This window comes from Echinops telfairi, unplaced genomic scaffold, assembly GCF_000313985.2.
Source record: "Echinops telfairi isolate 266 unplaced genomic scaffold, ASM31398v2 ScPeMD7_5592;HRSCAF=6446, whole genome shotgun sequence".
NCBI classification, from domain to species: Eukaryota; Metazoa; Chordata; class Mammalia; order Afrosoricida; family Tenrecidae; genus Echinops; species Echinops telfairi.
Genome location: NW_022109491.1, coordinates 30778790 through 30791067, shown reverse-complemented (window position 1 = coordinate 30791067; position 12278 = coordinate 30778790). Strand labels below are relative to the sequence as shown.

Genomic DNA, 12278 nt, shown 5'->3' with positions numbered 1-12278 from the left:
CCCCCCCCCCACCCACCCAGTGAGGTGTCAGCAGGATTCACGTGGACCACTTCCGAGAGCCCAGCCCCAGGTGGTTTGGGTGAACCCAGGGCATCATCACGTGCTTGCTGCTTCTACCAGGGACTGTCATCTCAGTGGCTGGCGGGCTCAGCACGCACTTCCCTCGGACGATACCAGTTCATCCCCCAGTTTAGCCATCGTGCAAGAGGGCTTCAAAAAAGTTGGTGGAAGAAATGGATTTAAAAGATGGTGGGGGGGCTGTTTTTTCTCTTTTCCCCCCATGAACTTTTTGAAGTCTCGCGTTTGAGCGAGGAGGGAAAGCTGGGAAAGGGAAGACTTGTCAGGTTGGGTCCAAGAACAAAGGCTCTAAATGTGCAGTGTCATGGGATGTTGGCAGCCGCGGCTCTGGAGCCGGGCACCCGCACGAAGCCTCAACTCAGAAAGCACAGTGTCCTAAAGGGTACTGTCTTCACACCAGCCCGCTTTCCTCTGTGCGAGTTTGCCCCTCCAGCTCTCCTCCAGAAGAGGCGGGCTGATGACCCTGGAGGTCTGGACCGAGTGCGTCTGCTCTGTGAAGCAGGGGAGACCTCTGTGTGACTAGTCCGTGCACATCCCACGGAAAGTGACGGACCGTCTTTGCTTTCTCAAAGGGAAACCCTTCTGTTTCCCATAATGCGATGCTCTTGAAGGAAGAAAGGTGTGCTTGCCTTAGAGAATGCTTGTCCAGCCTGGCCTCTCGCTTCTGTCGGGGTTTCATGGAGCTCCACACCCCCCCAGGGGGGACGGACAGACGAACAAGGGCCCCATTGTGCTGTGCCGAACTCAGCCATGGGCCCTTCCCATGCAGCCCACAGGCCATCTCTTTCCTTTTTTTGCAGTAAAAGAGCAGGCTAACCCTCCATTACAGCCATCTTCATCGGCATTAGTAGCTCTTCCAGGTTATCAAGGTGTTGGGAACGCTGAGTTAAGCCCAGGTTATCAAGGTGTTGGGAACATCGAGTTAAACGTGCACAGCACTTCCACGGGGAGAAAGACGGGGCTTTATTCCCATGAGAGCGGTACTCTCGGACTTCCACAGGGGCCACTGTGCCTTGTCTGGCAGAGTTGCTGTGAGTCGACATCAACTTGCTGGCAGTGGGTTTGGTTTGGTTGAGCACTTCTGGGAGCTTCGATCTGAGGGCCCCGGTGGGGCCAGCTGCCGGCTTGCCCCTCTCATGTGCAAAGTAACCATACGTGGTGTCCTTTCCCCCTCTCAGTCCAGTGGGGCCTGCCCACTGTCTCCGCCGCGGGCGTCATCGGCATGCTCAGTGCAGTGGTGGCCAGCATCATCGAGTCCATCGGCGACTACTACGCCTGTGCGCGCCTGTCCTGCGCCCCGCCGCCACCCATCCACGCCATCAACAGGTACGTCCCAGAAGGAGGGAGTGCCGCGGCAGCCCAGCGCCGCCTCACTCTGCCCTGTGCTTCTTTGCCTCTTGGAGAAGAAGCTTCGTAAGCAGTTCAGCACGAAGCAATGGAGCGCCACCAGGGCTACCCAGTGGCCGTCTGACTTTGGAACAAGCCACTTCCCGATTCTAGCCTCATGTCCCCAGCCTTCCTTCCCTGAGAATAAGTAGTGGAAAGACACCCCCGGGAGCGCACGCTGCACCTTCACTCATAAAAACCAGGACTGCCGAGCTCGCTCCTCGGTTTGGGGTTCTGTTGCCTGGTGCAGAGAGCACTCTCAGCTGTTGACTACAGGTGTGGGGGTTCAGGGCCACCCAGAGGCACCGTGCAAGGAAGGCCTGGCAGTTGGCTTTCAGATGGCCAGTCATTGAGACCTCCGGCGGAGCGGGGGCGCAGTTCTGCTCTGACCCCCACGAGGGTGCCAGGAGTCGGATTGCCTAGGCCCACTGGGGCTCTCTCCCATTTGGTTCTCCCAGCTTTTCCCAGGGCCAGGTGTTACACAGTCTCTTCACAGGCAAGGGGTTCATGATCTCCGGGGGCGGGGAAGGTACTCTCCACACACCAAGTCCTTCGCTCCTGAATGCTGGGAGTGGATGCTGGGACCCCATGGAATCTACAGGAGAAAGGGCCCAGCTCACCCCAGTCTCCCAGCCAGCGGCTGCTCCCCAGCACTCCTGTTGTCTCCCTCCTGTGGCTCCCAGCAGTTCTGGAAGGAGCTCCGAGCCCTGATTTCTGCATCGTTCTCTTGCATGTAATTAAGCTCCTTCTACAAGGGGGCTTCAAAAAGTTCCCATAAAAATAAAAGGGGTGGGGGGGTGAGTTAAAAGAATGAAATTTTTCCCAGCCTTATGTTGATTATTCTGAAAATGTTTGCATGTGTGCGTTTATTAATCATTTCCTCTTTGATCAAAGTAGATATGAATAACAAAGGAATCAAACCAGTGGGTTGCAATCTTGAGAGACACCCATGTTTGTCTTAACACCCACCCCCCACTCCCGCCACCCACCCATTACCCTTCAGCCGATTCCAACGCTTGGGCTGCAGGTCCCAATGACTGGCTCTGTTTTCTGGTGGAAATCTGTTGCCTAATGTGAAATGATTTTTAAGCCCCTCTAAAATTTAGAGGAATCCTGGTGGCAAGGTTGGCGGTTCAAACCCAGCAGCTGCTCCGCAGGAGAGCGATGATGCTGCCTGCTCCCATGAAGATAGATGGGTGGACACCCTCAGAAAGCCTATAGACAGAGGGTGGCTCTGCGCTGGAATCATTTCTTTGGCGGGTTCCCATGGTCAATGGGGGGAATGCTGCCCACGTGCTGGCCCTAATTCAGGAGGCCTGAGGTGAGGTTAGAGTGTGTGCTTTCCCTGGACCACGCCGCTGGGCCGGACAGCCTGGACCCCGCATTCAGTGCACCCTTCTCTTGCCCTCCCGGTCCTTTCCATTCAGGGGCATTTTCGTCGAGGGCGTCTCCTGCGTGCTCGACGGCGTCTTCGGCACCGGGAACGGGTCCACATCATCCAGCCCCAACATCGGAGTGCTGGGGATCACCAAGGTAGGTGGTTTCCCCCATGAAAGGGTTGGGCCCCAGGCCTCCCTTGTGGTGGCTGGTTGGACCCTGGTGAGTTTTAACAGGAAAGAAAGTTCTCTGCCTCACTGAGGCTGTGTCTTCTTGTCAACCCCTCCACCGCCCCCCCCTCTGTTTTCCGCTGCGGGACGTCAGGAAGTAGGGTTGGAGGTCTCTTCTTTGGCCAGCACGGTAGGGAGGTTCCCACACATCTGTGTGTCTTTCTCCTCCAACCAAGTGCTTTCCAGACGCCGATTCACTGCCGCCCTAGCCTACCTGCTTTTGCAACCACTTGGCCTATTGAGCGAGTGACGGGGGGAAGGTGCCCTAGCCCTCAGAGAGTATGCCTTCTGGCAGCCGGTGCCAAGCGTGGACAGTCCGCTACAACCACAAGCGCAGCCAGGCACTGCCCGCGATATGAGCCGAGCCTGGCACAGTGAAGCGCAGCAAGGGGGCTGGTGCGGCAGGGGCAGAGAGAGCGAGAAGACCGTGTTCCAGGGAAGAGATGTTCTAGAGATTCCGCCCACGGCAGGAAACATCAGGCCTAGCTTAAAGATTAACAAGGTGCTCAACCTTAGCGCTAGAACCCCTCTCTCAGATGACATCTGGCGTGGAAACCTAGCGGAAGCAAACAAGTCCGTGTGAGTCACTCAGGAGGCAGCTAGGGCCTGGGGCGAGTCCTACCTGCCAGCCTCGCCCCTCTGCCCCACCCCCAGCTTCCATCATCACATGTCTTACTAGCAAGTAGACTTGTACCTGTGTTGTCTAAAGCCCCAGGGTGCGCTTAGCCGGGCGGGTGACGAATGCAGAAATGCAGCCAGCCGACTGGCCCTGTGCATTACGCAGTACAGCCTGCTCCAGTGAGGTCTGATCCCCGAGAGCTTGTGTACCTGGATGGTCTTTATACAATTAGGGGCGTAGATCTCCAAAGAAAAGGCACAGGCTTTCGGAAGAGAAATCCCTCCGCCAGGTTCTATAACTACGTGAAAAGAAACCGGGTACCAAATGTGTACATCTTGATGGCAGGTCCCTGCTGGAGAGGCCCCACTCACACCGCCCCCAGAGCGTCCCGGGAATGGCCAGTTTCCCCTGCCCGGTGTATAACCGATCGCACCTGTCACGAGTGAAAATGTTGTCACGGGCTTTCGCGGTTGAGCCTCTCCCCTTCTGTACAGGAGACCCTGGTTTGCTGTTCCCAGCCAGGGCGCCTCACATGCACCCAGCACGCCAGCTTGTCATTGATGACTTATGCGTTGCCATGGTGCCGAACAGCTTTTCAGTGGAGCTTCCAGACTGAGGTGGACTAAGAAGCGATCGGCTTCCAAACACTGGGCAATGCAAGCAGGCCTCCGGGGCAGTCCAACTGGCCTCTGTTTGCCTGGGACAAGTGGGGAAGGAACCCCGTGTGTGGCTGATGAGTCCCACACAAAGCCACGTGCTCTGCTTAGCCCTCGCTCCTGAACCGTAGGATCAGAGACTACAGCACAATCCTGATCAAGAGGGGGGGGAAAACAGAACAGAAGCTCCCATTGTCTTACACTCCAGACTTTTCAGAGCCAGAGGGTCTGGAAGAACCCCTAAAATGCCTGCCCTGAAATAGTCTTGAGAACTTGGCCCAGAATTGCCCTCTGCCATCTTCAAGTCCAGCAACAGTGTAACTTAACTGGTAACAGAGTGCTGCTCTTCCCAGACCATCTGTGTGGGGTCAAAGTGACAATGGCCTCTCTCCAGGGCAGATAAGAAGCTTAGGGGCAGGTTGTCGATGCGCCTAAGCAGAAAGGCCCCAGAAGAGGGGGAGGAGAGTGGCTGCACCGCTCGAGACCGTAACCAGCCTTGCAGCGTGGTAGGGGCCGTGGACTGTAACCAGCCTTGCAGCGTGGTAGGGGCCGTGGACTGTAACCAGCCTTGCAGAGTGGTAGGTCACGTGGACTGTAACCAGCCTTGCAGAGTGGTAGGGGCCATGCAGGACTGTTTGAGTTGCTGTCTATGTTCTCAACAACAAACTAAAACAAGCATTTAAGAAAAAAAAGAAAATCCCAGCAAACTGGAAATAGGGCACTGACCAAGCCCCTTGGCGGCCTGAGCCAGGGGGCCGATGGGAAGGTGGCTGGCTGTGCAGCCAGTAGCGAGTCAAGCTAGGCTGGGTTTCCTGCTGAAGGTGCCCAGGGCCGGGGGGCATGGGGGCAGGGAGAGCAAGGCCAGGTGGGAGGCAGCAGGTGCTTGCCAGGCACCAATGGAATGGTTTCGCACACCCTGTCGCGTGTCCTCAGCACGACCATGCAGTTATTTCGCCATGGAGATGAGGGTCCTGGGGCCCAGAGAGGCTCCGTGGCATGTGCTGGTCACACAGCTAGAATGGAGCTGACACTTGATCCTCGTGCCTCCCACCCGAGAGTTCTCTCTGCTCTGGGCTCCCTCTCCTGGGGCAGAGGCCACGAAGGCTTAATAGCAGGGCGGAGAGCTTCCCTAGCCGGCTCGGGCCTTGTCTGACTTAGCTGCCAGGGATACGGTGTCCTTAGTGGATGGTGAGAAAAGGCAGCCTTTGACATTCCCCATTTGAAATGCCAAAGGCTCCCCTCAGCCCCCAGGGCACCAGTGGGGGCACCAAAGGGTGGGACCCTTGGAAACCCCAGAGTCTCAAGCTCACGAGCAAGTCTACGTAGGAGACCAGTCAGGGAAACTGAGGCAGGGCCCTGGGGCTGCCCCCAAAGTGAGCAGAGAGGACGGGGGCAGCGAAGAAAGGTGGGCAGTCTTTGTCATCTGGAATCGCTGGAGTGGTTGAGATTGACTGCACGCTGAGAAGAATGCTCATTTTGAGGTGAGCCTGGCCGCCGCCAGCTGGGAGTGTCCCGCGGCCCCAGCTTTGGTGGCTCATGGGTCATGTGCTGGCCACCCTTGCAGGAGGTTGTACTCCCAGTCAGTGTGCCTCCTCCGTGCTCAGTCCTTTGCTCATATGATGAGCAGGTTTCAGTAGCACTTGGAAGAAAGGCCTGGCGATCGAATTCGGAAAATCAACCCAGGCAAACCCTGTGGATCACGGTGGTCTGGTCCTGTTCTGGGTGGAATTACCCTGAGTTGGGGGCAGGGGCAGTGGCTCCCCTGCTGTCTTGAGACTCTGTCTGATTTTACATGTGGGGAAGGTGGGGCTGACGCTGTATCAGTGCCTGAGTACTTCCTCACGGAAGTGTGAGGACCGTGGCTTTCCTGGGGAGCTGGTCTTTGAGGACTGTGGGACTGTGTGTGGAAGACAGCCCTGCAGACACCACCTCTGCTTGCGTCTCACAGGTGGGCAGTCGCCGGGTGATACAGTACGGAGCAGCCCTGATGCTGGCCCTGGGCATGGTGGGAAAGTTCAGCGCCCTCTTCGCGTCCCTTCCTGACCCTGTGCTGGGCGCCCTCTTCTGCACGCTCTTCGGTAAGGATTTGTTTCTTGGGAACCAGGCACCCCTCCTCCAGCTCCTTGTCTGTCTTCTGCCTCTGCCACTTTCCCTGCCCTCAGGGACTTGAGCGTCTGACGATGGTGGACACGGTGGGACCTGTGGCCTTGTGCTTTCTCTGCAGGGATGATCACAGCGGTTGGACTCTCCAACTTGCAATTCATCGATTTAAATTCTTCCCGGAACCTCTTTGTGCTCGGATTCTCCATCTTCTTTGGACTCGTCCTTCCAAGTTACCTCAGACAGAACCCTCTCGTCACAGGTAAGGAAAACAGACCTCAGGTTCAAGGGTGAGTTGTTAACACATGGTTCTCAAAGGGTTCTGCTTTCCTCCCTGGACCGGGCCCAGGGCTTCAGGAACTTGAGCCTCACCCTGCTGCCGTGTACCTGGACCCCTGAGCGCTTGTCTCCATAGCGGCCGGGTGTGCAGACCTGTTGTGCGCACGAAGGCCTCTTACCAGAACCATCTCCTTTGGGAGGATGCTTTTCTGAAAACAACAACAACCAAAAACACCTTTGCATTTTTCAAAGTGGTGCTATATTTTGGAGCCCTGGAAGCACAGTGGTCATGCTTTGGGCTGCAGTCCACAGGGTTGGCGGTTTGAAACCACCTGGAGCTCCTGGGGAGATCGACGAGACTTTCTACTCCGTAAACAGCTACGGAGCCTCGGAAACTCACGGAGCAGTTCTGCCCTGTCCCACGGGGTGCCTGTGAGTCAGCATCGACTCGGGGGCAGGCGCCGTATTGAAATGTGTGACGTCTTGAAATTCATGTTTTCCCATTGGGGCTCCAGCTAGGAGTGTGACGGTGAGCCTTGGTCCCTCCTCCCCTTGTTTCCTCGTGTCTGGGGCCCCAGAGAAGGAGCAGCCTCGGGTGTGCCGTACTGAGCAGCGGCAGAGCTGGCGGCCTGCCGTGGTGCACCTGGAAAGCGCGAGGGCTGCTCCTAGTTGCAGATGCATGCCTGCTCGTTCCTGCTTGTACAATTTCAATACACCGCATGCGAATGGGAGCACCTTTTAACATCGGTTTGCTCCTAATCAAAAGGAACTAAACACTACCCCGAACAAGGAAAACCTTGGTGTGATTGCATATGCCACAAACCCTTTTATTTCCTTACTCCCCGTCGCTTTCCTCGCAGCCTCACAATGGCTGTCTTTTAGTCTGAAGTTTTTTAATATACCACCAACACTCGGAGCGCGGCCAGAGGATATTGTATAGGCGTCCTGGGCTGCTCACCAAGAGGTCAGCAGTTCAAATCTACCAGCTGCTCCGGGGGAGGCTTTATTCTCCTGTAAAGAGTTACAGCCTCGGACCCCCCAGGGGCAGTTCTGCTCTGCCCTGGGGTCTCTTTGAGTCAGACCTGGCTCCGTGGCAGTGAGCTTTGGTTTTCCACCCTGTTAGGTTATCTTGGGCCCTGGGTCATTGTTAAGGCCATTCCTCATAGAGACCCTGAGAGGGCCTGCCGGCCGCTGCCTTGTGACGCTTTCCCTCCGGTTTCTCTGCCTCTAGGGATAACGGGGATTGATCAGGTGCTGAACGTTCTGCTCACCACGGCGATGTTCGTGGGAGGCTGCGTGGCTTTCATTTTGGATAACACCATTCCAGGTAGGTGGCGGGTCTCCAGGGAGCACCTTCCTGACTGCCAGGAAAGGGGGGCAAGCAGAAAGGAGGAACCTGTGAGAAGCATTCGCCGCTTAAAAGCGACTTCAAAAGTGGTTGAGTTTGACCAGCCCCTTTCCCAATGCCAAGGCCCTATTCAAAGAAAACAGGTCCGTTTCTTGGGCTGCCTTGGGAGGAGGCAGTGGGGAGGCCTCGGCCCCCTGCCCGCCCGCCCGCCCTCCACACCTGAGCCCCGAGCCAGCGGCCATCCTGTGCTTGTGCGTGTAGAGTAGAGGGTGGACGGAAAAAGAGGAAGGCCCCCCAATGAGATGATTGACAGGCCAGTGGGTGCCACAGTGGGCGCCAGCCGAGCCACAGCCGTGAGGAGGGCACAGGCCTGGGCGGGCGTTTCCCTGTGTTGTTACACAGGGCGGCTATGAGCCGGAACCGGGGACCAGCTGCTCCTTCAAGCACCCTTTGCGCTCTGCCATCCTGAGGGATTCCTCCCTCTTGGCGAGCCTGCCCCATCCATTAAGGGACTCTTCCCTGAGGCTCGCCCCTAGCCCTCTGCAAGCCCACATGCAGGCTCCCCAGCCAGTGAGACCACTGCCTCCACGGGGTGTGTCCGGGTGCCTGCCGGGCCCCAGAGATGGGAGGCCCCCTGCGCCACCCCCACCCCCTCAAGTCCACAGGAGGCTACAGTGCAGGGACCCGTTAAAAGCACTGGCCTTGACCTCTGCCTTTCAGGCCATGAGCGGTTCCCCTGGAAGGCACAGTGCTTATGCTTGGGCTTGAAGGATTGCTTGAAACAAACTCTTTCCCGAAAGTTTCGGGCTGGAGCTTGCTCGGGAGTCCAGGGGTGAGCCACAGAGAAGGCGGCCTGGGTGCTGGTTTTTGTCTGGTTTTTGGTGGGGCGGGGGGTTAAAGAGTTTCATGGAGATAAAATTAGCATACCTGTCAGTAGTTCAGTCGTACGAGGGATGTTGTGTGTCTGTCACCACAGTGCATTCTGGAACATTTTCTTCCTCCTTGTACCCACTGGGGACTGTGGGCTCTCCATTTCCCGCGCCTCCTCTTCCATGCCCTCAGGGACTTTTTAGTCCAGTCACTGTTTTCATAGATCCACCCATCCTGACCGTCCTGACCTCCCTGTGCAGAGAAAAACACAAAACAAAGACTGGGGAGAAAAACAAACAGAAAAGGACCCAGTAGCAGTGACCCCACCGCCCTCCAAAACACAAAAACACAAAAATTTCAACCGAGAAGAAATCAGAAAAGATTTTTGAAATAGAATAAATTCTACTAAAAACCAGAACAAATTCAAGAGGGAGCTCTAATGGCAAGGCATTGCCCTCCAGTCTTCCCACGGCTGTTGAAAGCCACCTTACCCTGCTCTTTGTCTGGTCCTCCATGACTCATGTGCCCACAGCCTCGATAGGGGCCGGATTTAAGAGGACCAACGAGCAACATCTTGTTTCTCTCCGTAGCCAGAACGAATTGAGAGGCGGCTCTGGCATCAGATAGAGGATGGGGGATAAATCAGCCACGTTATGCAAGCAGCAGTTGAGGGGTGGGGGTGGGGTGGGACAGGCACAGCTTAGATGCAAGAACATCACGAGCTCCCTAAACAATGGGCACCCAATCAGGCTGCTCACCCAGGTTCAGGTGCCAACGTGTCTCAGTGTGAGGTGTACTAGGTCAGCGGTTCAAAGCCACCAACCACTCCACGGAAGGTGAGGCTTTCTGCTCCCATGAAGAGTTACCGTCTTGGCAGGCCACAGGGCAGTTCGACCCTGTCCTGTCAGGGTGCTGTGACTGAGCACCCACTTGAGGGCAGTGAGGTGGTTTTCTTGGGACTGGGGTCTCCTTCATTTTGCCAGTGAACTCAGCATTCCGTTGGTTCTGTGCGTGCGTGCGTGCGTGCGTGCGTGCGTGCGTGTGTGTGTGTGTGTGTGTGTGCGTGTGTGGGCGTGTGTGTGACAGGTACTCCAGAGGAACGAGGCATCCGGAAGTGGAAGAAGGGCATACGCAAAGGAAGCAAGACGCTCGATGGCATGGAGTCGTACGATTTGCCCTTCGGCATGAACATTATCAAAAAGTACCGATGCTTCAGCTACTTGCCCATCAGCCCCACCTTCGTGGGCTACACCTGGAAAGGCCTCCGGAAGAGCGGGACCAACCGGAATCCGGGAGAAGACTCCCAGGCCACAGTATAGCCCCGGGCGCCCGGTGGCTGGCGGCAGCGGTGGCGGCAGGGCATGTCTCTGTAGTCCTCGCTGAGTAACAAGCAGTAAACTATGTCTGTATTTCTGCATTCACACTCTGCACCCTGGAGCTAAGACTGATTACAATTAATTAGCTTTTCTGTCGTGGGTGGTGATCCTGCCTAATACGGTGTCTCTCCTATGTCCTTATTTAAATGAAGCCCTTGACCCTTTCCCTTCTGGGAGCGTCCATTGCTGGCCATGGTCACTGAACTTGAAGTCCCCAGACTTCTGAGGGAGGGTGCATTCCTGATCCCTGGGGAATCTCCCGTTTTCCGCCCCCTTCCTAAGAAGGATTAGGACCTGAGCTGCTCTCGGGGCTAGTTTACCGGCAGCCTCCCCCAGGTCCAGTGGCTTTCTGTGTAGGACACCCTTGGACCGGTGTCCTTTGGATTGGAATCTTGCAAATCCTCACCTCAGCCTGGGCCCAGCGAGACCTCGTGGCTGAAGAACACGTGTCCTCGCAGTGTCACGTCTGACGGAGGAGTGGGGGACTCCGTGTTTCCCTGCTGGTCCTGTAGGGGCAGGAAGCCCACCCAGTTGAAAACCCAAGAGAGGGTGGAGGGAAGGCCCTGTAAGCCAGGCCTGCTCCTTGGCTGCTTTCTGTCCACAGCCCCCACCCCAGCCTGGACTGGCCGGCGCACTTCCTGGTGACGACCGTTTTCCCCACTAGTCGCTGGACACCGTATCCGGCATCGATCACCACGGGCTGGGGTGACGAACGAGTGCCACATGAGGGCACCGGCGGGTGTTTCTGGGAGTCCCGGCTCTGCCGTCACGTGGATGTTAGTGATGGTTGCGCGCGTCTGTTGTTACAAGGTTTTATTCCTATTTCATGTTTCTGACTGTAGCAGGTTTTGAAATCAGTGTTTTTCCACGTGACCCCCCTGCCCTGCATCCCGATGACTTGTCCTCCAACCCCACCCCGTTCAGCAAAGAGCCAGCTTCCGTAAAGCTGTGGCCACCATCAGGGGAAGCGCGTCATGGCTTTTCAAGGCCAGTAACCATTACTGTGGCTGTGTGTTTTTATTGCTTGATAGCACGGAAGTGTAAATACTGTAATGCCCAACCTATTTATCGAAACTGACTACTGGACCAGAGCCCAGACACCATGGGTCAAGTTGTATGTGAATTTGTTTCCTGAAGAAGGGAAGCCGGGCCAGGTCTCTGCCCTGGCTTGAGAGAATGCTCTGTGTGTTGCTGGGCTACGTGTCCACTAGAAGCTGTAGAGGCCAAGGTCAGAGCCCCTGGCCACACATAGTTTAAGTTATTACAGAGGTTGATGAGAAAGGTGGCTGGCTGGCCTGGCCCCCTCTTGTAAAAAGAGCTCTACTTCATAACACTAAATTCTCTATCTGGAAGTGAGGGGGAGGATTTCTGTATAATCTGCTTGGAAGTTTTCAGCCAAGGAGCAGCTTTGAGACCTAAAGCCAGTGACCTCTCTCCATGGAGCTGTACTTCCTACGTGGCCGTGGGCCTGGTTGAGCTGTGGTTGGCAGGGCAGTGGGCATTGCCAGCTCCTGGACCATGGGCCTGGTCCTCGGCAGCTGTGCAGTGCCATCCGAGGCTGGTGTGGCTTCCTCCCCTTGCAATGTCATTGCGTCATCACCCCACCCCTCCTTCCGTCTATTAGGGCAGGAATGCTTAGAGCCATTCAGTCAAGAATTAAGGAAACAGTTTAGATTCTGAATGGCATTTCATTTTGTACTCCATTTCCTTTTTTTTTTTTTAAGACGTGTCTTTGGTGCAAAGGGACTTTAGGAACACCTAACTACTACGTTCCCCCCTTGCGGCTGACAGCCCTCTTGCGTTGCGGTGAGACGGTCTCCAGTCTAACTGTTGGTAGTCCGCGCTGCATCTCTGTGCTCCCGGGAAACGGGAGGAGCTGCTAACCTTTCCAGAGATTCGCGGCCTCCCAGCTCACCTGGACATCAGTCCTGTTCAGCTCAACCTGGCCAGCATCCCCCC

The 12278-nt window shown here is 56.2% G+C and overlaps 1 protein-coding gene across 1 annotated transcript; it reads left to right on the top strand.

Moving 5' to 3' along the window:
- The first annotated feature begins 1156 nt into the window (after positions 1 to 1156).
- LOC101661249 (solute carrier family 23 member 2-like) lies at positions 1157 to 12272 on the top strand. The gene is made up of 6 exons (XM_004698167.2): positions 1157 to 1404; positions 2892 to 2997; positions 6295 to 6424; positions 6571 to 6708; positions 7957 to 8052; positions 10030 to 12272. The coding sequence occupies exons 1-6, from the start codon at positions 1301 to 1303 to the stop codon at positions 10260 to 10262; spliced, it is 807 nt and encodes a 268-aa protein (XP_004698224.2). The 5' UTR covers positions 1157 to 1300; the 3' UTR covers positions 10263 to 12272.
- The last annotated feature ends 6 nt before the right edge of the window (positions 12273 to 12278 follow it).